Source organism: Microplitis mediator, chromosome 10 (genome assembly GCF_029852145.1).
Source record: "Microplitis mediator isolate UGA2020A chromosome 10, iyMicMedi2.1, whole genome shotgun sequence".
Classification (NCBI taxonomy): Eukaryota; Metazoa; Arthropoda; class Insecta; order Hymenoptera; family Braconidae; genus Microplitis; species Microplitis mediator.
In genome coordinates this window covers 6648197-6669281 of record NC_079978.1, presented here as the reverse complement: position 1 = coordinate 6669281, position 21085 = coordinate 6648197, and the positions used below count along the sequence as shown (strand labels likewise).

The following is a 21085-nucleotide window of genomic DNA, read 5'->3' as shown; positions in this document are numbered from 1 at the left end:
TGTAAATATCATCACATAAAGCTCACATTTTTAATATAGTATGTTACTTAAATATAATTATCCGCTTATCTTTTATAAAAGAAACAAATATAAAAATAATTTAATATAAAACAAATCTTGCAAAATTATCATCGTTAGGATTAAATGGTTCTAATAATTTGATGCCAATTTCATCAGCTATTTTTTTTAACTCATTAGCAAACTCTTCTAATTCTTTTTTTCGAGCTTCAACTAAAAATCGCCTTGACTCTACTATCAGTACACCATTTTCTTTCATCAAAGGCTTGATATTTTCCAAGTGATTAATCATATTATGAGCGACAAATACCACATCAAATTTATCCAACCATTCGCGTTTATTTTTGTACTTGATAAATGAAGAAGCTGAATGATAAATCACCTGTATTATGTCACAAATTAATAATAATAATATTAATCAAGTCACACAATTTATAACTTAAAATTTAATTGGACTGATATTTACTTTTGCTTGTGGGACATCGATCCAAGAAGAGAACTCAGACTTGTCTGATTTTTTTACCACCCAAGATTCTTGTTCGATATCAATATCTGGCATTTCTGTAACCAATGTTCCATTTAAAACAGATTTATCTCTATGCGCGGCTATGATATCATCAGGACAAAGTTCTTGCATTCGTATTTGATAAAATAATTTTATTATTTGTCCCTCTGCTGCATCTGTAGCTCTTAATTTTCTATAAATAAATAAATAAATATATCTCATTACTAATTCCAAAAGGACTTGGATTTTTATACGCCCTTTTGGCTTTAGGAAACTTTCCAAAGCCAAAAAGACGTAAATTTAATTTTTCATTGCCAATCGTTTTGTGAACTTATTTTATAGCTGTAAATTGAAAAAAAAAATTACACGCCCTTTATGTACCTGAAATCCGAACGTTTTGCGCAACGAAAGTGAAAATTTTTGTAATTTCACTGCTTAAAGGTGACTTAAGGGGTAATTGGGATCGACTGCAATTTTCGGCTGACATACTAGCACTTATGCGAAAGATTTCCGAAATCTAGATCTAGCAGATTTTTTATTTTTCATTTTGTTTTTTTATTTTCTTTCCACGAAAAACGTTCCAATTTTCAGGTACATCGCCCTTTTGGTTTTAAACTTAATGACTAGAGTATAAAAGTGTGTCCTTTTGAAATTAGTGGCGCGAAATGACTGTCAGTAAATTAAAACTAATTGAGTATTGACATAAATAATTAACTTTTTATCATCTGCTTCTTCAGCATCAAAAGTTAAATATGGACCATTAGTGATGTCTCCTGCATAAGCACTATGAATAAAACCTTGTTTATAAGGTGTCACGTTGCTTATTAAAGTCGGATTACTTCTCGCAGGTTCTGTTTCCAGCCACGTGAATGCTATTCCATTATTTCTCCAGAATCTAAATTAAAAAATTTAAATATTAATAGCAATTAAAATCACTCGGTTACAAGCCTACGATTAAATTAAGGTTTAAAAATTTTTTCATAGATTTATATTTCATATGTAGATCAGCAAATTTGAAATTGAATATAAATATTCATTGCTGCTTGTTTTGATATTTAAATAATGGATTTAATTTATTAGATTGTGCATCCACTCTGAATACTGATAGATTTGCATTCTTAATTACTCACGTAGAGTCAAAGCGCATGCAAGCAGCGTGTAATTTTTTTTTTTGTCAATGACGTAACATATTTTGGTTTATTACCTGTACTCTTGAGCTGTTAAATGAGGAATATTTTTTTCTTTCAATATCATATGGAAATCCCAATCAAAAGCACCGTCTCTGTAATCATATCTAGTCCCCAATAATTTTCTGATCCGTTGGTCCCAATATTTAACAACTGGTACACCTTCACAAATAGCACGGACCCAAAATCTTGAGATAAATAAATAAAATGATAATAAATAAATATAAAAATAAATAAATAATAACAATTATTATTATTCAGTTACTTAAAAATAGCTTCTATTAAATCTTTGTCTTTATATTTGAGTGTCTCGATACTTATCCAAGGACACGGAGTCGTTTGAGTGATGACACTAATTAATTGATAAATTGTTTTCGTCAAGTATTTGGCAGTTGCTGGTGTCAAAAGTGTGTTGCCTAGTACTTCTAAATAGTATCGACTTGCAACCTGTAAGCCTTTAAATATTTGCTCAGTCTGAGTTTGTTTGTAAATTATAAACAAGTATTTTATTACGTATTTAAATACCTAAATCTTTTTGAAGACAAATGTGAAGTAATAAAATTGACCGAGCAATTGGTTCCAATGATGATTCAACAACGTGAAAATTAATAAATTGCCTTGGATTTACGGATGATGATGCCAAAGTTTTGATAATGTGTCTCGGGTCTTTCGAACCCACTGTCAAAATTTCTAATGGTTCGTTATCATCAGAATTTTTTTTTATATAGTTCTCATTTTGAAAATCTAAAGGAGGACTATGTCCCCACATTTTTTAAAAATTATTTATATTTAATTTCAATCACAATCACAACAAAGTAAGAATTTGTTTATTCGTAGCCTTGGTAACACACACTCTATATATTTGTTGGTGATTCCCAAGTAGTAGAGACAACTTTAAGATGTCACAAAGATGTCTTCTAAAAAGACAAGACATATTTTTTTTTATAAATAAGACATACAGATGTTGGTCCTAGAAGTCATAGGAAATTTGTCTTCTTTTTTTCCTCCTAAAAAAGTAATTTCATTTGAAAAAATTCTTTAGATGAGTTACTTGACAATTATTTGTACTCAATTAGCACAGAGACAACTTTAAGATGTCATAAAGATTTTTTTGAAAAGGGCAAGACAAATTTTTCTGTTTTAAAGCCAAGTTCTTTTTTATAAATAAGACATACAGATGTTGGTCCTAGAAGTCATAGGAAATTTGTCTTCTTTTTTTCGCCCTAAAAAAGACATATCAATTTTAAAAATCCTTTAAATGATTCGTTTGACAATTACTTGTTATTTACTTTTTGTCATCACTTGTGTCTTTTAAGCAAACATCTTTTCGATGACAAATTTTTAATTGTTTTCTCAACATTTTGGTGCCTTATCGATAGATCAGAAAACAGCCCCAGAATTGCTATCTTATAGATGTCACAAAGTCCTGTGCTACTTGGAATCCAAAGTAGCCCAGAGACAACTTTAAGATGTCATAAAGATTTTTTTGAAAAGGACAAGACAAATTGGATTTTGTCTCAAAGCCGATTTTTTTTTACATAAATAAGACGTACAGATGTTGGTCCTAGGAGTCATAGGAAATTTGTCTTCTTTTTTCCGTCCTAAAAAAGTCATTTCAATTAAAAAATCGATTAGATGACATTTGACTATTACTTGTTATTTACTTTTTGTCATCACCTATGTCAAGTCTTTTAAACAGATATTTTTTCGTGATGTAAATTTCCGATCGCTTTGGCAACATTTTGATGTCTTATCGATAGGTCAAAAAACAGCCTCAAAATTGCTATCTCAAAAATATCACAAAGCCAAGTCTGCTACTTGGGTTATTAAATAAGTGTACCCTTATTTTGATTATTAATATTTAAAAAAATCTTAAATCATTTATTAATTTTAGATAACATATATTTTTTTGACAAATTAGAAAAATGTTTGATATTTTAAAATTTTGTTAATATAGTACTTATTTTTTTTACAGTTATAATTTGATTTATACTAAACTGCTGCATCAACAACAGATAAATTATTGTATTTATTTTATTTTTCCCGTTTCTTCTGGGCTCTTTTATTACCAAAGCGCTGGAGAATGTCGTTAACTGGGCTCTTGTGCTCAAAAATAGCGACTAGCTGTGTCCTGGCTTCAGTCATACCCTCGCTTATTAAACTACTGCGCTGCATATTTCCTTTTATTAATTCATTAACGCGCTCCAAGTCGTCATCTTGCCTGGGCTTTGGCTGTTGAGATTCCAGCATACAGAGCGTTGTTTTTAATTTATCATGGACCTTCAGTTAGAAAAAAAAATATTTTTAATAGTTGTCAGCTTCCTGTTAAAATCCCTAGTGGCCACGGAAGACATTTTCCAACTTTAAGTTGACTTCAGTAACAAAATACTGAATTTCCAACTTTTTAAACTAAACAAAGTTATCAAATGTCCACCCTGGGGTCCAAGTGTCAGCTTATAAATCAAAAAGTTTTAAGTAAATATTAACCTGCTTTTCAAGCTCTGCTAAATCTTCCATCTGAGCGGTCAACTGATAAATTTTCCAACCATGCAGTCTTTGTAGTACGTATTTTTGTTGGGCTATTTCTGCAACAGTTGGTCGTCTTTCTTCACGAGGCCTCACATCACTGGGTCTTCGGTAATGATTAAGTCTACAATTATGTCGATTTTTCCACGATGGATCTTTAAAAAATTAATTAATTAATTAATAATAATAATACTTTTGTTAGCAAGTTTATAAACATTAATATTTATAATAAAATTTACCAATTAAACTTGGAGTAGGTCGTGCTTTCCTGATGACAGTCGGCGTCGTAGCACTTCTATCTTGCTGAGAATTTAAACTTTGCTTTTTATCCATACCAAATCTATCCTTAATATCATCTCTGGTATCCCGTTTAAATTTATCTTCAGTAATAAATTGCATGTCTTCTTCCGAGCATCGAGGCTCAGTGAGCTCGACGCCAGTTAGCTGCTGCTTGCGCGGTTTTTTCCGGGGCGACATTTCCATCGTTTGATTCATCGGAATCCGAGATTGCTCAGGCTCTTCGTCTAGTCCCGGTGAGGAGGTGGCTGATACAGTCGTCGATCCAGAGCTCTGACAGCCTCCATCTCTGTCGTTTCTCGGAGACATAGGGGGGCTTGAATTCGGTGCTATGCTCAGAGGTAGAGACGTCAGCATTGGGACTAAATTCTTCGCAGCACCTAAAAAAAATTATCATTAAATCAGATAAAACTAAAATTTTTTCTAATTAATTAATTTTAAAAAAACGGACCTTTAGCAGGCGAATTTTCGTGGTCACGTTTCCTGAGTATACTCGGACGTGGGGAAGCATTTGGTTTCCCATGATTTTCTTCATGACTACTGGGTTCAACGATAAGTCGAACTGGCTGGACTGATGCTTGACGATATTGAGTGTAGAGTGAAGATTGCGATGCAGGAGTTGGTGAGTTATGACTGCTATTATTGTTACTATTAATTATGATAGTAGCAGTCGAGGCCGGTGTCGTGCCAGTAGGAATCGGTGCTGCTGTAGTAATAGTTGTGATAGCAGAGGTAGTGACAACATTTGCTGGCGCAACTCTCAGAGTTGTTGGTTGTCCAGTGGTTTTTATTTGAACAGCTTGAGCGATAGCTTGACCCGGCACTAGAGGCTTAACAGGTGCAGGAATTCCCCGCGTCGTCGTGATAGGCAACGGATGGAGAGTCATGCTAGCTATCCTTGGGACCGACGTCGGCGTCGATGGGGTAACTCTTGCAATATTAGATGGATTCGTTGTCGCAGCGATTATCCGCGACACGGTACTGATATTCGCTAAAGAAGTTATCGTCTGCACGACTCTCGTACCCGGTGGATGCGACTGTCCAGGTTGCTGTACTTGTTGAGAAGGTATTACGACACGATTAAAACTCGTGGCTGTAACGCCAGATGTTGGGTTCGGCGGTCTTCCGATCGTCGGCTGTATCGCTACTGGGGTCGTATTAGTTATTCTACTGGCGGTTCCTACAGGCGTTGCTACCGTAACGCGGTTGGTAGCTCCAGTGGTACTAGGTCGAGTAGACAGTTGTTGTTGCTGCTGACTAAGCTGGATTGGTTGAGACGGATGACGTATCGCCGCTTGGACGGCTGTCGTTGTATTGACAATTTGGGTTCCAGTTGCTCGCGGCTGTGCCACGGGAATCCGCGTTATTGCGCTATTAGATTGTAAAACCGGAGTCAACAGCCTTGAGGGAGCTCCTGTAGATACATTAGCTACCACAGTTGTTTGGATCGGCCGTGATTGAGCTGGAGCAACCAGTCGAGGTTGTTGTCCGCTGTATACAGCAGTAGGCGGTCGCGTTGTTACACGACTTACTGGTGGTACTGGAAGTCTTTGAGGTTGCGTATGCACCATTGGTGCTTTTGTTGGCCACTGGGTATTTGTTACAGCCGCAGTTACTCTGCAGATAAAAAAATATTTATGTATTTTTAAAAATAATTCAAACTTATATTATATTATACTATTTCTTTTTATTGTTGTTTTTTAAAGGTGGTGTTGATCATTTATTTTAATTAACCAATTACTATTTATAGTCTTACCCAACTCTTGATATAGGAACAACTGATTGACCGGTACTGGCTCTCACTATTGGAGTGGCAACAGTAGATCTTGGCGCTGAAATATTAGCAACAGCAGCTGGTCCACGAGGTACATGATAGGTAGCAGGAATACTTGTAACAACTTGTTGAGTTGTTTGCGGAGGCTGAGACGATGGAATCTGCATTTGCGGTTGGCCTTGTCGATCAACAGTAACCATAGAGGGAATTATTCGTACTGTTGAGCCAACAGGACACAGAGCTATTTTTCCAGGTTCACTAGTCGATGGTGTTCCAGTTTGTACAACAGATTTCATTAATGATAATTTTTGATTTAAATCGAGCGATATCGATTTACCGACAATTGCAGCACTTGTATTAACGACATTTTGAGTTGATTGAATTGTCGGAACCGTACTCTGGACAATATTTTGCACTGTCTGCAGGCCTTGGACATTTTGGATTGTCGTTAAATTATGCGGTACACTCTGGCCACTTGTTTCGGGCAAACGCTTTTCTCCACTTCCTTCTCCGGGATTTGTTGTATTCATTTTTCTTTTTTTTAATTTCCAACACTAGAAAAAAAAATAAACAGATTAATAATAATAAAAAATTCAAAATTAAATAAATACAGCTGATGGAAAAAAATTTTGAACATAAGCTACAAGTATTTTGTAGGTTACAGTACGTAAATATTACCGCTAAAATATAAAATTTAAACATATTTAATAAAATAAAATTTATTTAAGTAAAACAAGACAAATAAATATATTAATTGCTAAATATTGAACAATTATATATTATATCTAATTGATAAATAGTCTGTTTAACATTAGTGTATTAGTATCTCGTAAATAACAAACAGATACTCACCAGTATGTTGATAAACTATTAAATATATTTATTGGTCATGTACAATATATACAAGGCTGCATATTATACATATTTATAAAATATAATTAAATTAATAAACACTTTTAAAATAATTTTAAAAAAATTTACTCATTTGTGTAAAGTAACGAAAGCTGGCTCCGTTGTGACAACGATACCCGATTATTGTTGGAGGCAACTTTATTATTATTATGGTTAATAAATAATAATAATAATAGTGATGATTTAAACAAGAAAAAGAATGTAGAAAACCGTATAAACCGTGCGTTGGTGTAAACGGAGAAATATGGCAGCATTGCAACTTTTAATTAGTAAGAATATTTACTAGAAGATGGCGCGACTTTTGAATTATTGAAACGCTCGATAGGTAACGTCATTTATAAGAGTGCGCTCCCTTAGGTCAGCTCAGAAGTAATCGAGATGTCTTTTAAGGGTGGGCAGTACTAAATGAATTTTCGAATTTTACTTTTCTAATTACGTTTTGAATAATTACGTCACTCGAATGATGAAAACCTTCCGAAAGAGTTTGTCTTTTACATTTTTTCGGAAGCTACAAAAATTTCTGTAATAACAATTGATTAATAAATTAAAAGAAAAGTAAAATTCAAAAATTCGTTTAGTATGGCCCAGCCTTAAAAGGACAAGACATTTTTTTTTGTCTTAAAGCCAAGTTTTCCTTGATTAAAAATACTCATTGAAAAGTATTGAAAAAGATAAGAATTAAATACTTTGAATAAATCCTATTCCACAAGGTTTTCATCTGGACATAAAATTAATACTTTTCAATTATATTGAATCTAAAAATAATATAAGAATTTCTAAACTTCTAAAGAATTGAAAAAGATTCGAATAAATTGATATTTTTAATCTTTCTGAATCCTCGTCAATAACACAAAAGTTTCGAATTTTAGGGTTACGAGTAGCATTGAAAAAAATTCGAATAAATTGACAATTTTCAATCTTTCTAAATCTTCCTCAATACCAAAATAATTTCACATTTCGGGTCACCTGTGGGATTGAAAAAAATTCAAATGAATTGACAGTTATTAATTTTTCTGAATTTCCCTCAATACCAAAATAGTTCCATATTTCCAATTATAACTTGAATTGAAATAAATTAAAATGAATTCACATTTCCGAATCTTTCTGAATCCTTCTCAATACCAAAATAGTTCCATTTATTGGATCGAGTGTAGGATTGAAAAGAATTGAAAGAAATTGAGAATTTTCAATTTTTCTGAATCTTTCTCAATACTAAAATAGTTCCATATTTCGAGTTATGACTTGAGTTGAAATAAATTAAAAAGAATTCACATTTTCGAATCTTTCTGAATCTTTTTCAATAGCAAAATAGTTTCACATTTCAGGTCACATGTAGGATTGAAAAAAATTGAAATAAATTGAGAATCTTCAATTTTTCTGAAATTCTTCTTAATACTAAAATAGTTCCATATTGGAAGGTATTGAAATGATAAAAGATTGAATTCTCTTCAATACTTTTGAATTCCATTACAAGAATTAGAAAGTATTCAAATGATCGAAATTTCAATTCCATTTAATATTTTTCAAAATCTCCGTATGGATTGTAAAGAATCGAAATAATTTTCAATACTTTTCAATGAGTATTTTGAATCAGGGTTTTTTTTATATAAATAAGACATACAGATGTTGGTCTTAGGAGTCATAGGAAATTTGAGTTCTTTTTCCGTCCCAAAAAAGTCATTTCAATTAAAAAATCGTTTAGTTGATGACTTATTTGACAATTATTTGTAATTTGATTTTTGTCGTCACGTGTCAAGTCTTTTATTCAGATATTTTTTTTCGATGATAATTTCTGTTTTTTTTTGTCAACATTTTGATGCCTTATCGATAAGCAAAAAAACAGGCTCAAGCTCAAAACTCCTATCTTATAGATGCCACAAACCCAACTGCTACTTGGGTGGTTGTCCTGAACATAATTTTAAAAAATACCGCGAAATTTTAATGCAATTTAAAAATGAAATTATATAAGTGGCGCCACAATCAAGAAACTTGAATTATTATTATTAAATTTCGTGACGAAATTGGAGTCAAAACAAGTAGACAAAGACAATTGTCAGTAACAAAATAAAGTGAATTCAAATACAATAATAACATTAAAAAATATATAAAATAATAATTAAGACAACATGCCGTATGCTAATCAACCTTCAGTACATATTTCAGACTTAACTGAAGAAAATGTTAAATTTCAAGTTGAGGATACTGAACTCAGGTTAGGGTTTAAAATTATTTTATGAAAACAAAATTTTTTAATTATTGTAATAAATATTTAATTATTAAAATTCAAATTTTAGTGTCGCAAATAGTATGAGGCGAGTGTTTATCGCAGAAACGCCGACTCTTGCAATTGATTGGATCCAATTAGAAGCCAACTCCACTGTTTTGAGTGACGAGTTTCTTGCTCACCGTATCGGCATGATTCCTTTGATCAGCGACGAGGTAGTTGACAAAATTCAGTACACTCGTGATTGCTCATGCCAGGATTTCTGTCCAGAGTGTAGCGTTGAATTCACTCTGGATGTAAAGTGCTCTGAGGACTCTACCCGGCATGTATCCACAGCCGATTTAAAGTCCAGCGACCCAAGAGTCATGCCAGTCACTTCCCGACACCGCGAAGACGACGCCAGTGAATATGGAGAAACAGACGGTAATTAATTTAATAAACCAAAAATAAGTTACTGATAAATTTATTTTAATTCAAAAATTTTCCTCCAAGAAATTCTGATAGTAAAGTTACGAAAAGGTCAGGAATTAAAACTAAGAGCTTACGCTAAAAAAGGGTTTGGTAAAGAACATGCTAAATGGAACCCAACAGCTGGTGTCAGCTTTGAATATGATCCAGACAATGCAATGCGTCACACTTTATTTCCAAAACCTGATGAGTGGCCTAAGTCCGAGTACTCTGAGCTAGAAGAAGATCAATGTAAGTTATCAATACTTTCTCATGATACCAGCATTTAAACTTGAAGTTTCAGTGTCTCTACAGCCAGTCGAAACAAGACAATTTCCGTCCAATTTCTGTACCTGCACTGAAAGTTTAAATTCCTGTCCTATTTAGAGGGAAGAAAGTCGTCCTTTTCTTTTATGAGAAAACGATAAAAATAAGCACATGCGCCATTCTTTCTACAAACAGAGGCAAAAATTTAAACTTCCAGGCGCAGATCTGGTGAAAAATCGCCTTCGGCTCGGTAGGTGATTATACACGTGGGTTGTAATATCCTACTTTCCTCTCTTGATGTGTAATATACCACAGCAAACGCGTAAATGTGAATGTCTTCAGTCAGCGGATAGAAACAAATAATTTTTCTGCTCGTTGACTGAAGGCTTCGCAATTTAAACTCAGATACTTGTCATTTTTTTAGTAATAATTTCAGGCCATTAATTTGATTTACGTAAATGACAGTTCTGACTGTGATTGAGTTTTATAAAAATTAGTATGAATAATAAATAGTATTTATTAGGGCTGTACATCTAAACCGGCTTAACCGGTTAAAAAAGTTAACCAGGTTAATTAGCTGGTTAGCTGGTCAGCTTAGCTAATTTAACCGGTTAACTTCATTAGCTTGGCTAAGCAGCCAAAGGCTTAACCGGTTAACTCAAATTAGCTAGGCTAATTAGCTGAGGGTTTAACCGGTTAAATGGTTAATTTTTTTTTTTCATCTATTCGCTACTTTATCTTAGAAAATGTATAGGAAATATCATATTTCTTTAATTTTAGACCGAAAAAGCTATAACAAAAAATTTATACTATTAGTTCAAAAAAAATTCACTCCAATTTTTCGAATTATTCAATTAAAAATATATCGCGTTACTAATGCCAAAAAGGTGTATCTTAAAATATACGCCCTTTTGGCTCTGTAGAACCAAAAAGGCGTATTAAAAAAATTTTTTTTCGGATAAACTTGGGAATGTTACAACAAAATATATCCAGAAAAAAACGAAAATAAAATTTTTTTTGACATACTTCCTTTTGGCTTTAGTAACGCGATATATTTTTAATTGAATAATTCGAAAAATTGGAGTGATTTTTTTTGAACTAATAGTATAAATTTTTTGTTATAGCTTTTTCGGTCTAAAATTAAAGAAATATGATATTTCCTATACATTTTCTGAGATAAAGTAGCGAATAGATGAAAAAAAAAAATTAACCATTTAACCGGTTAAACCCTCAGCTAATTAGCCTAGCTAATTTGAGTTAACCGGTTAAGCCTTTGGCTGCTGAGCCAAGCTAATGAAGTTAACCGGTTAAATTAGCTAAGCTGACCAGCTAACCAGCTAATTAACCTGGTTAACTTTTTTAACCGGTTAAGCCGGTTTAGATGTACAGCCCTAGTATTTATAGTTTCTGCTTAATTATAAATTTCAAATCACAATTTACTCTTACGCTCATAGTTGATCTCACCCTTGATCTTAAATTACGATACTAAAGTTACCCGACGTCTTATAATTTTTATTTTTTATTATAATGATAAATAATAAAAAAAAAATATTTGAAAAAATTGCACCTACAGTTTATTAAATTTTCAACATGTGCATTTTTTTAGATTTTTGTTTTTTTTTTATAATTAATCGGTTGAAAAAGAATTTGAAAATTTTTAATTGTCTGCTAATTTCTTGATCATCTTAAATAAACTTGTTTCTGACTGCCTGCTGATGATACAACTTTGAGTTCCAATGCAGATAATCATGAAAAATCTAGTGTGTAACTCAGGATGAAACACGATTTCGACTGCAGGTGATGTCAGCCGACTTCACCCTGGTCTGAAATCATTTTGTTTCATCCCTTGTCACACAATACACCATAATTTAAAAAATTAAGCTCGTAGATTCGAGTAATGACAGTTCATTTAATTTATTATTCGCATAATTTTTAAAATAATCAAAATAAGTGAATAATTAATAATAAATTACAGATGAAGCTCCATTTAACTGGGAGGCGAAGCCAAACAAATATTATTTCAACGTTGAAAGCAGCGGAGCTTTGAAACCAGAAAACATTGTCATGATGGGAATAGCAGCTCTGAAAAATAAACTGTCCAACTTACAGACTCAATTAAGTCACGAAGTTCAAAGTGACGCGCTCAGTATTCATCATTAATCTCCATACCAATAAATCAACCGATTAATTAATTCAATTTTTTTACTGTAAAATAAAGTCAAAAATTACAATAAATTTCTTGTCTTGCACCACATTTTATATCCACAAAAAAATCTAGTTATTTAAGAAAAAATGTTGGTATCCCATAAATTTTTTCTCCCGCGTAATCTAGGGACTTTTACATGAACTTCTAGCTTTGGCGCCGGTCGCGCTACTCAATATTCAATATGTCTGCTGGTATCTGACAACACATTTGTTATTAAATAAATAAATATATTATTTTATAAACAATTAATAGCAAATAATATTTTATAAGTTAATTTTAAGATAATGTTACGCTAGACCTTAATCATCATGTATATTAAACAAGTATGTATATATTTTTTTTTAATTATTTACCAACAAACTCAACTGTTGATCAACAAATGACGCTCTCTATATTTATTAATTTATTTTTTCACCAGTATAACAATTATCCTAATTACCATTTACTCTATTGCTGTTAATTATTTTATTTAATTGCGTAATAATTATCGGATAATTTATTTATAAACGTTTTATATTTTTTCAAATTGTTGGTTATGTTTACAGGTGATTATTCAAGGGTTTAAATCATATCGTGAGCAAACGGTCGTTGAACCATTTGATCCTCGTCACAATGTAGTTGGTAAGTCATTTGTTATATTTGTTATTCTTACAATATCGAAATTTAAATAAAACAACAAATAAATTTTTAGTTGGAAGAAATGGATCAGGAAAAAGTAATTTTTTCTACGCGATCCAATTTGTTTTGAGTGATGAGTTTTCTCACTTACGACCGGACCAACGTCAGGGTCTACTGCACGAAGGAACTGGTCCGAGAGTTATATCAGCTCATGTTGAAATAATATTTGACAATACTGATGGCAGGTTACCAATTGACAAAGAGGAAGTTTATTTGAGAAGAGTAATTGGCTCGAAGAAAGACCAATATTTTTTAAATAAAAAAAATGTCACGAGGAGTGACGTGATGAACTTGTTGGAGTCCGCGGGTTTCTCGAGATCTAATCCTTATTATATTGTCAAGCAGGGTAAGATAAATCAGATGGCCACGGCGCCGGATTCCCAGAGATTGAAGCTGCTGAGAGAAGTTGCGGGTACGCGGGTTTATGACGACAGGCGGGAGGAGTCAAAAGCTATTTTGAAAGAGACTGAGGGCAAGTTGGAAAAAATTGAGGATTTTTTGAGGACCATTGAAGAAAGATTACAGACACTGAAGGAAGAGAAAGAAGAGTTGAAGGAGTACCAGCGGTGGGACAAGCAGCGCAGGTGCTTGGAGTATACGATCCATGAACGCGAGCTGAAAGAAAACAAACGTAAGCTAGATGATTTGGAAGCGTCGCGTGCTAATAGTGGTGCTGAGCAAGCTAGACTTGTCTCTGAGCTTAAAAATGCCCAGGAAAAAGTACGCACGTCGACGAAACAACTCAAGGAGGCGAAGAAAGAAGTACAGTCTGCTAAAGAGGAACGGGATACTCTGAGTGCTGAGCAGCAGCAGTTACTAAAAGAAAAAACTAAATTAACGTTGACGATAAATGATCTTCTGGAAGAGGTAAAAGGTGACAATGACAGTAAAAAGCGCGCGCAGCAAGAGCTGGAGAAGCTGAAGGCCACGATTGCTTTACGGGAACAAGATCTTGAGAAAATAAAGCCCGAGTATGAGGAAATGAAGCGACGGGAAGAAGAGTACACGCGTATGTTAGCACTGAAGGAACAGAAAAGGAAAGAATTGTACGCTAAGCAAGGACGTGGTAGCCAATTCACCAACAAGGATGACCGTGACAAGTGGATCCAGAACGAGCTGAAACAACTGACCAAGCAGATCAAAGACAAGGAAGAGCATCAGAGAAAAATTAGCGAGGATTTGAAAAAAGACGCAGAGAAGCAGAAAGACTTGGAGAAAAAAATTGAGGAGTACACGAAAGAAATGGAGAAGCAGAGGGTGTCGATTGATGATCACAATAAACAATTTTACGAGCTGACTAAATTAAAAGACCAGTGCCAAGCTATGCGCAAAGAAATGTATCGCAAGGAAAGTGTTCTTCAGCTGAATTTGTCCGGTTTGAAAGAAGATTTGGCCAAAGCTGACCAGAGCTTGAGATCAATGGCTGGTAAGCCCATTTTGAATGGACGAGACAGTGTCCGCAAAGTTCTGGAAACTTTTCGCCAGCGTCCTGATATGACAGACGAAGTGTCCAGTTACTACGGTCCAGTGATCGAGAATTTTGATTGCGACAAAGAAGTTTACATGGCTGTCGAAGTGACTGCTGGTAATCGTCTGTTCCATCACATCGTGAAGACTGACAAGTTCGGCACAAAAATTCTCAAGGAAATGAACAACCAGCGTCTGCCTGGAGAAGTTACTTTCATGCCGCTTAATCGTCTTCATGTTAAGACACAGAATTATCCGCAGACAAGCGACGCCATTGCTATGATATCTAAATTACGTTATGACCCAAAGTATGATCTTGCGATGAGATATATTTTTGGCAAGACACTCATCTGTCGTAATTTAGAGGTTGCTACCAACTTAGCACGAGAGTCTGGACTTGATTGCGTGACTCTTGAGGGCGACCAAGTGTCTTCGAAGGGTTCCCTTACTGGCGGGTACTTCAATACCCTGAGGTCGCGGTTGGAGATACAGAAAATGAGGTCAGAGTTGATGGCGCAAATAAATAAAATGGAAGAAGAATTGGCGACGTTGAGAGAAGACATCCGTAAGGCGGACACAAATATCAGTACGTATGTTACGGAAATGCAGCGAACGGAAACTAAAAATAGCAAAGCTAAAGATATTTATGATAAGATGAAGGCCGAGATTCGTTTGATGAAAGAAGAATTGAGCGCTATCGAGAGATACAGGACTCCAAAGGAACGTAGTTTGAACCAGTGTACTTCTAATTTGGAGGCGATGCGCGCCACCAAGGAAGGACTCGAGAGCGAGTTGCATCAAGATCTTATGGCCCAGTTGTCTGTTGCTGACCAGCATCAAGTTGACACTTTGAATGACGAAATCAGAACGCTGACGAAGGAAAACAAAGAGACTTTTGCCAAACGTATGAGGCTGGAAGCGGAGAAAAATAAGCTAGAGAATTTATTGACAAATAATTTACACCGTCGTAAAGACGAATTGGTTCAAGCGCTGCAGGAAATATCCGTCGAGGATCGTCAGCGACAGCTAGAGTCTTCGAAAGCTCAACTCGCAGAGATCGAAAAACGGCTGGTTAAAGTTAATAGCGACTTCAAGATACAAAATGACAAGGTCGCAGTTGCGTCCAAGAAGCAGAAAGCCGAGGCTGCGAAAGTAGAAGAGTGGAAAGCTAAAGAAAAAGAAATTCAGGAGAAAATTGAATCGGATTCCAAGGACCTGGAAAAATTGACGATAAAGAAAAATATGTTCGAACAAAAAATAGCTGATTGTACGCAAAAAATAACAGAATTGGGCGCACTGCCGAGTCACGACGCCTACGAGAAGCTGCAGAACATGTCGACGAAGCAGCTGTTCAAAGAAATGGAAAAAGCCAACAACCAGTTGAAAAAGTACAGCCACGTCAATAAAAAAGCTCTGGACCAGTTCATGTCCTTCAGTGATCAGAAAGAGAAGCTGGTCAAGCGCAAAGAGGAGCTGGACCGAGGTGACGAAAAAATAAAAGAGCTGATGAACGTCCTCGAGCAGCGTAAATGCGAAGCCATTCAGTTTACTTTCAAACAAGTGAGCAAGTATTTTAGTGAAGTATTCAAAAAATTAGTGCCTTCTGGTCATGCCCAGCTTGTGATGAGGACCGCGGATGGCGAAGAGGGAACCGAAGACGTCGCATCCGCAGCCGCTGACTCCGACAGGTTCATCGGAGTTGGTATCAGAGTATCTTTCACGGGTTTGAAAGCTGAAATGCGTGAGATGAATCAATTGTCCGGTGGACAGAAGTCTCTGGTAGCCTTGGCGCTGATCTTCGCCATCCAGAAGTGCGATCCCGCGCCCTTTTATCTCTTTGATGAAATAGATCAAGCTCTTGATGCTCAGCACAGAAAAGCTGTCGCTGACATGATTCATGAATTGAGTTCCGATGCACAATTTATTACAACTACTTTCAGGTAAATTATTTATTTTTTTAAGAAACTCGAGAAAAATTATTAATTTAAATAATATTTTACAGACCTGAGTTACTTCAACACGCGAACAAATTTTACGGAGTTAAATTTCGTAACAAAGTATCGCACGTTGAATGTGTAACAAGAGAAGAAGCTGCTGATTTCGTGGAAGACGACACGACTCACGGATAAATATATTATTATTTATTACATTAATAATAACAAACTTCAAACAAAAACTTAAAGATTTGTATCATGTCCTCTAGATATTTTTATTATAAGTATAAGTACTTTTAAATAGTAGTAGGTTTCAAATATAAATGTAAACAAAAACAAAAAAAAATAAATCTTTATACAAATTACGATTATTATTGAATTATGTATAATAAAAACTTTCTTTTAATAATTAAATGCGTATAAATAATTAAAATAAATTAATTAATTATCTTTTCCAGGTGACTATTTGTCCTTTCGTTGAGCCAAAAGACTATCGTGCAAATTAGCTATGAAGTTTTCGACGAGGTCCAGACACACTACCCCATTAACGTCAATGAAGTTTGCAACCGACTTAGTGACTGACGCCTCACTTATTACTCCAGTAGCCTCATTCTTTACTGAGAACGACAGGTTGTACTTGTCGTCGTACTTTTTCATGTACGAACTCGCTTCCCACACGTAGTCTGGGTCAAATCCTGCTGGATCCCTAGCAAAAATATATCTTATGAATTTTATGATCAATGAATAAAAAAAATATGATCCTAGCATTAGAAGACAGTTAGTAATTTTTTGATTTTTTTCAACAAATCAATTATAAAAAAAATAAAAATATGCGTAGGGTAAGAGACCCAGTACCCAATCAGGGAACTAGTACCCAATCACACATTTATATATCTATATTTATTAAATATATGTATAGAAATACACAGAGTGATCGAGTATCAGTTCCCTGATTGGGTACTAGGTCTTATACTTCATACAGAAAATGAAAAAAGCTATAAGTGAATTTTTTTTTTTTTATAATGGATCTTTTCCAAAAATTATCAGACGTCGGCTAACTTGAGTATCATAAAAAAAAAATGTGTAACTGATAAAAATACCTTTGAACAGCAACAACAAATATTCCTTTCTCTTTATAAGTTGTGTAGATATGAAGAATTGTCATCAAAACAAAGTAAGCAGAGACACCCATCACCAGGACATGTCTCGATGCCGGGAAGGGATGAAACCAGTCCCAGAACAATGCCACACCAGCAACACCAACGGCTACACCGCAAATAGCTAGACGAATATCAAGTAGCGTAAAATTTTCAATGTAATTGTATTTTTTAGTAAGAACTTCTTTTACAGCATCATCCAGCGCGTTTTTCACAGCTGCTCCGTCCCATTTGTTTATTTTTATCTAGAAAATTATTGTTTTTCTTAATTATTTATTTGCAATCAGTGAAAGGTGTAGTAATTTAAATTATAGTTGATGCTGATGATTAATATTTATGGTAACTATTAATTTACTTACCGGTTCATTGTCTTTCTGATCCTTTTTAGAAGCCATTTCGACCATAATAATTAATGAGTTGTTTAAACAATAGGTTAAGTACACGTCGATTTATAAATTGTCAACGTAGCAAATATTTTTTCTTTTTTTCTTTCTGCTGGTTCTTCAGCTGGCCTGAGGGAGCGCTCCCGTACAGCCAATGATACTGTTTTAAAATTATGAAGGCGCGATTTTATCTTCTATTTGAATTACTTGGGTATTTTACTTGTCGCTATCTGTTGCTATGTGTGTCAGGTTGATTATGCCCTTGATTTCTACTGCAAGATTTGTCATGGCTCTTAATAACTCTTTGGAGAATACTAGATTTCTGATGTCTTACGAAGGATTCATTTGGAGGTTTTTCAGAGCTTCTTCTAGGTCTCTCCTTTCACCCAAGCAGCACACTTGGGTTTGTGACATCTATAAGATAGCAGTTTTAAGGCTGTTTCTTGACCTATTGATAAGACACCAATATGTTGATAAAATAATAAGAAATTTTTCACCGAAAAAATATCTGATTAAAAGACTTGACACAAGTAATGACAAAAAGTAAATTACAAATGAGTCATCTAAAATGAGTGTGAATGTAGCAGACATGAGACAATTTATAAGTTTTATGTAAATAAATTAACCCAGATAGCAAAATGACGTCTTGATGAGTTCTGAATGAATTCCTATTTATGATTTGGACGTCTTATCAACATCTTAGTCTTTAAGAAGTTCTCAAGATATCGAATGAGCTACCTATCGAACTCAGTAAGACGTCTTTAAAAAGAGTTCTTAGAGTTCTTTCTTCTATCTTCGCAAATAAGACTTCAGTATGAATTTACTATGACGTCTTGAAGAGCTCCTAATTTTTACTTTATTTTGACTGCAAAGAAGTCTAAAAAAAGAATACATTTAGACGTCACATAATTGACGTCTTATTTATGGAGTCTTCAAGAACTCTTAATTAAGAGTTCTTAAAAATGACACCTTTAAGAAGTCATTATAAGACTTCTTGAGGACGCCTTCAAAAAGACGTCGTAAAAAAGTCATTCCGACTTGAATGCTGTCTGAAAAAGTAATGAAATTTAAAGAATTACATTTAATAAAAAAATCGACGATCACATTAATCAGACTTTAAAATTTCCAAAAATCACATACTGATTTTTCATTTGTCTAATTACGCATTTTTAAATTTTTATTCTAAGAGACCTAGTCCCTGATCAGGGAACTAGTACCCGATCACTCATATATTTGTATATCTATGCTTACTAAATTTTACTAAATATAGATATACAAATTTATGAAGTGATCAAGTACTAGTTCTTTGATCGGGTACTAGGTCTTTTACCTTACTTACATTGTATTTATTTATTCAAAAATTTACAAAATTGCCACTTGTCAATTACATTCCTATGTGAATATAAGTTCTGATTGTTCACGATGAAACACGAAAACTCACGAAGACGAGTAATAACTGATGACCTCTTCTGGGTAATAATATAAGTTTTAACCATGTGGGCACATATTATATGATAATTGGTAATGCTCTAATGTTTGTATAAATTTTTATTGGTTAATAAAATAATTTTTACGGTTGTTTTTTTGTTTTTTCTAAAATTATGAAAGCTGGTGAATTAGGAATTTATGAATTAAATTGTTGATGGCTTGGATTATTAATTCTAGAAGTATTTGTTTTAATTGACAAAAAATATAAATTTTAGTGTAATGAATAAAACAATGGGTATAATTATATCAAGATTATCAAAACCAATCCGGGCATTTAACATTGAGAATCGTGCCGGAAGAGTTTTGGGAAAAGATAAACCAACACCTGCTCCAACTCATCCATCAACTGCCCAACAATTGAAAATAGCGCAGGAAGGTACTAGAATATTTTTATTTATTAATTAATTAACTGATTGATTAATTGTTAATGTGATTTTCAGCTGATCCCGACTTTTTAAAAAATCATTACAAGAAAGATGAAGAATTATATGACAGATTGAAACAAGTGTTTGTTTCATCACAAGCACAAGTAATTATTTAATTATTATTATGGCTAATGTTGATGTTGTGGAATAATTTATTATTTTCAGCCGGAAGTTACTGATACAGAAAAATTACCAAAAAATAAACGGTGGGTTAATGAATTCGATTATGGATTCTGGGAGCCTGAAACAGTGCCAGCAGGCAGATGTCAATTGAGAACAGTAATGAAATTTATGGCTGACTATGAATTAGATCCGAAAAAAAATTCTGTTCAAGAAATTGCATTGAAATATAATTTAGATCCTGCTGATGTTGGTAAGAATTTATCAACTTGTAAAGATACTGAAGTTAGCGGATCTCTAATAATTGGATTTTTTTAGAAGCGATAAATTATAAAAAAAAATGCACCTATAGCTTTTTTAATCTTCTATGTGTGCATATTTTTTTTTAATTTATTTGTTTAAAAAAAACAAAAATTTTTAGTTGTCTACTAACTTCAGGATCATGAACTTGTTCATTAATAAAATAATTAGTTGTTGATTAATTACATATTTGGTAATTGTTGTAGCAAATATTATAGAATACTATAGAGTATTCCAGGTGATAGTACCAAAGGAAGGCCAGATGTATGTACCGAGAAACGATGTCAAAACAACAATAGCAGACAAATAATGAATTTATTATTTAAGTCATTTTAAAATAATTAGATTGATATTCAGGGTGTTTTATCTTTGATATAAAAACTACTGTACATATTTATTAATTAATGATAATGAATAAACGGATAGAATATTTCATTTGTGTCTAAATGATCTGATACCTCGTTTTATTTCTATTTCGGTTAGATAATTATATAGAAATTAAGATCCGGCTGTGTGTGAACTTTATTTGTCCGACAACTTCTATGTGCTAGCGTTATTCCAGAAGACGTCCAAGAAATTCCATAGAAAATTCCAAAGAAAATCTAGACCCAGGGCTCGGTGTTGTGAAAAAAATTTTTTTTCCTTTACTTCTGTGTGCTAGCGTTCTTCCAGAGGACTTGCCTGATACCCCCGATGCCTTCAAACATCTATCGGATACCTAAATTTTGATCAGGATCATCGTCTAATAAATTCTATAGACAATTCTTATA

At 33.7% G+C, this 21085-nt stretch overlaps 6 protein-coding genes across 7 annotated transcripts; 3 read left to right on the top strand and 3 right to left on the bottom strand.

Annotated features, from left to right (window-relative positions):
• Positions 1-100: 100 nt before the first annotated feature.
• On the bottom strand, positions 101-2615 carry LOC130675898 (dynein axonemal assembly factor 3 homolog). Its single transcript, XM_057481795.1, has 6 exons — positions 2236-2615; positions 1976-2165; positions 1728-1898; positions 1239-1418; positions 485-716; positions 101-400 (listed from the first exon to the last, which is right to left on the bottom strand). The coding sequence occupies exons 1-6, from the start codon at positions 2477-2479 to the stop codon at positions 101-103; spliced, it is 1317 nt and encodes a 438-aa protein (XP_057337778.1). The 5' UTR covers positions 2480-2615.
• Positions 2616-3563: 948 nt separating this feature from the next.
• On the bottom strand, positions 3564-7379 carry LOC130675893 (mucin-2). Its single transcript, XM_057481789.1, has 6 exons — positions 7160-7379; positions 6290-6861; positions 4985-6150; positions 4476-4913; positions 4198-4391; positions 3564-3990 (listed from the first exon to the last, which is right to left on the bottom strand). The coding sequence occupies exons 2-6, from the start codon at positions 6835-6837 to the stop codon at positions 3745-3747; spliced, it is 2592 nt and encodes an 863-aa protein (XP_057337772.1). The 5' UTR covers positions 6838-6861; positions 7160-7379; the 3' UTR covers positions 3564-3744.
• Positions 7380-9221: 1842 nt separating this feature from the next.
• On the top strand, positions 9222-12374 carry LOC130676427 (DNA-directed RNA polymerase II subunit RPB3). The gene is made up of 4 exons (XM_057482611.1): positions 9222-9431; positions 9514-9866; positions 9936-10142; positions 12133-12374. Exons 1-4 carry the CDS (start codon positions 9346-9348, stop codon positions 12315-12317), a joined length of 831 nt encoding a protein of 276 aa, XP_057338594.1. The 5' UTR covers positions 9222-9345; the 3' UTR covers positions 12318-12374.
• Positions 12375-12529: 155 nt separating this feature from the next.
• LOC130676426 (structural maintenance of chromosomes protein 3) lies at positions 12530-16650 on the top strand. The gene is made up of 4 exons (XM_057482610.1): positions 12530-12686; positions 12909-12984; positions 13055-16448; positions 16511-16650. The coding sequence occupies exons 1-4, from the start codon at positions 12672-12674 to the stop codon at positions 16635-16637; spliced, it is 3612 nt and encodes a 1203-aa protein (XP_057338593.1). The 5' UTR covers positions 12530-12671; the 3' UTR covers positions 16638-16650.
• Positions 16651-16727: 77 nt separating this feature from the next.
• On the bottom strand, positions 16728-18115 carry LOC130676428 (signal peptidase complex subunit 2). The gene is made up of 3 exons (XM_057482612.1): positions 17959-18115; positions 17543-17844; positions 16728-17148 (listed from the first exon to the last, which is right to left on the bottom strand). Exons 1-3 carry the CDS (start codon positions 18001-18003, stop codon positions 16905-16907), a joined length of 591 nt encoding a protein of 196 aa, XP_057338595.1. The 5' UTR covers positions 18004-18115; the 3' UTR covers positions 16728-16904.
• A 1269-nt stretch (positions 18116-19384) lies between these two features.
• Positions 19385-20750, top strand: LOC130676429 (protein NDUFAF4 homolog). Of its 2 annotated transcripts, none has more exons than XM_057482613.1 (5): positions 19385-19503; positions 19686-19846; positions 19911-19999; positions 20061-20268; positions 20522-20750. In XM_057482613.1, exons 2-5 carry the CDS (start codon positions 19690-19692, stop codon positions 20623-20625), a joined length of 558 nt encoding a protein of 185 aa, XP_057338596.1. In that variant the 5' UTR covers positions 19385-19503; positions 19686-19689; the 3' UTR covers positions 20626-20750. The 2 variants fall into 2 exon arrangements, with proteins under 2 accessions (XP_057338596.1, XP_057338597.1); XM_057482614.1 differs by having other exon boundaries at positions 19501-19516.
• Positions 20751-21085: the final 335 nt, after the last annotated feature.

Excerpts from the sequence above, each read along its gene's own strand:
- LOC130675898 (XM_057481795.1), bottom strand. The coding sequence starts at position 2,479 with ATGTGGGGACATAGTCCTCCTTTAGATTTTCAAAATGAGAACTATATA. Across the intron at positions 1,419-1,727 it reads TTAACAGCTCAAGAGTACAG|ATTCTGGAGAAATAATGGAA; the intron begins GTAATAAACCAA and ends TTTTTAATTTAG. Across the intron at positions 401-484 it reads TCGATGTCCCACAAGCAAAA|GTGATTTATCATTCAGCTTC; the intron begins GTAAATATCAGT and ends GACATAATACAG.
- LOC130675893 (XM_057481789.1), bottom strand. The coding sequence starts at position 6,837 with ATGAATACAACAAATCCCGGAGAAGGAAGTGGAGAAAAGCGTTTGCCC. Across the intron at positions 4,914-4,984 it reads CGAAAATTCGCCTGCTAAAG|GTGCTGCGAAGAATTTAGTC; the intron begins GTCCGTTTTTTT and ends AATTTTTTTTAG. Across the intron at positions 3,991-4,197 it reads TAGCAGAGCTTGAAAAGCAG|GTCCATGATAAATTAAAAAC; the intron begins GTTAATATTTAC and ends TTCTAACTGAAG.
- LOC130676427 (XM_057482611.1), top strand. The coding sequence starts at position 9,346 with ATGCCGTATGCTAATCAACCTTCAGTACATATTTCAGACTTAACTGAA. Across the intron at positions 9,432-9,513 it reads GTTGAGGATACTGAACTCAG|TGTCGCAAATAGTATGAGGC; the intron begins GTTAGGGTTTAA and ends TTCAAATTTTAG. Across the intron at positions 9,867-9,935 it reads TGAATATGGAGAAACAGACG|AAATTCTGATAGTAAAGTTA; the intron begins GTAATTAATTTA and ends TTTTCCTCCAAG.
- LOC130676426 (XM_057482610.1), top strand. Across the intron at positions 12,985-13,054 it reads TCCTCGTCACAATGTAGTTG|TTGGAAGAAATGGATCAGGA; the intron begins GTAAGTCATTTG and ends ATAAATTTTTAG. Across the intron at positions 16,449-16,510 it reads TTTATTACAACTACTTTCAG|ACCTGAGTTACTTCAACACG; the intron begins GTAAATTATTTA and ends AATATTTTACAG.
- LOC130676428 (XM_057482612.1), bottom strand. The coding sequence starts at position 18,003 with ATGGTCGAAATGGCTTCTAAAAAGGATCAGAAAGACAATGAACCG. Across the intron at positions 17,845-17,958 it reads ATCAGAAAGACAATGAACCG|ATAAAAATAAACAAATGGGA; the intron begins GTAAGTAAATTA and ends ATAATTTTCTAG. Across the intron at positions 17,149-17,542 it reads TTTGTTGTTGCTGTTCAAAG|GGATCCAGCAGGATTTGACC; the intron begins GTATTTTTATCA and ends TATTTTTGCTAG.
- LOC130676429 (XM_057482613.1), top strand. The coding sequence starts at position 19,690 with ATGAATAAAACAATGGGTATAATTATATCAAGATTATCAAAACCAATC. Across the intron at positions 20,000-20,060 it reads TTGTTTCATCACAAGCACAA|CCGGAAGTTACTGATACAGA; the intron begins GTAATTATTTAA and ends TATTATTTTCAG. Across the intron at positions 20,269-20,521 it reads TTTAGATCCTGCTGATGTTG|CAAATATTATAGAATACTAT; the intron begins GTAAGAATTTAT and ends TAATTGTTGTAG.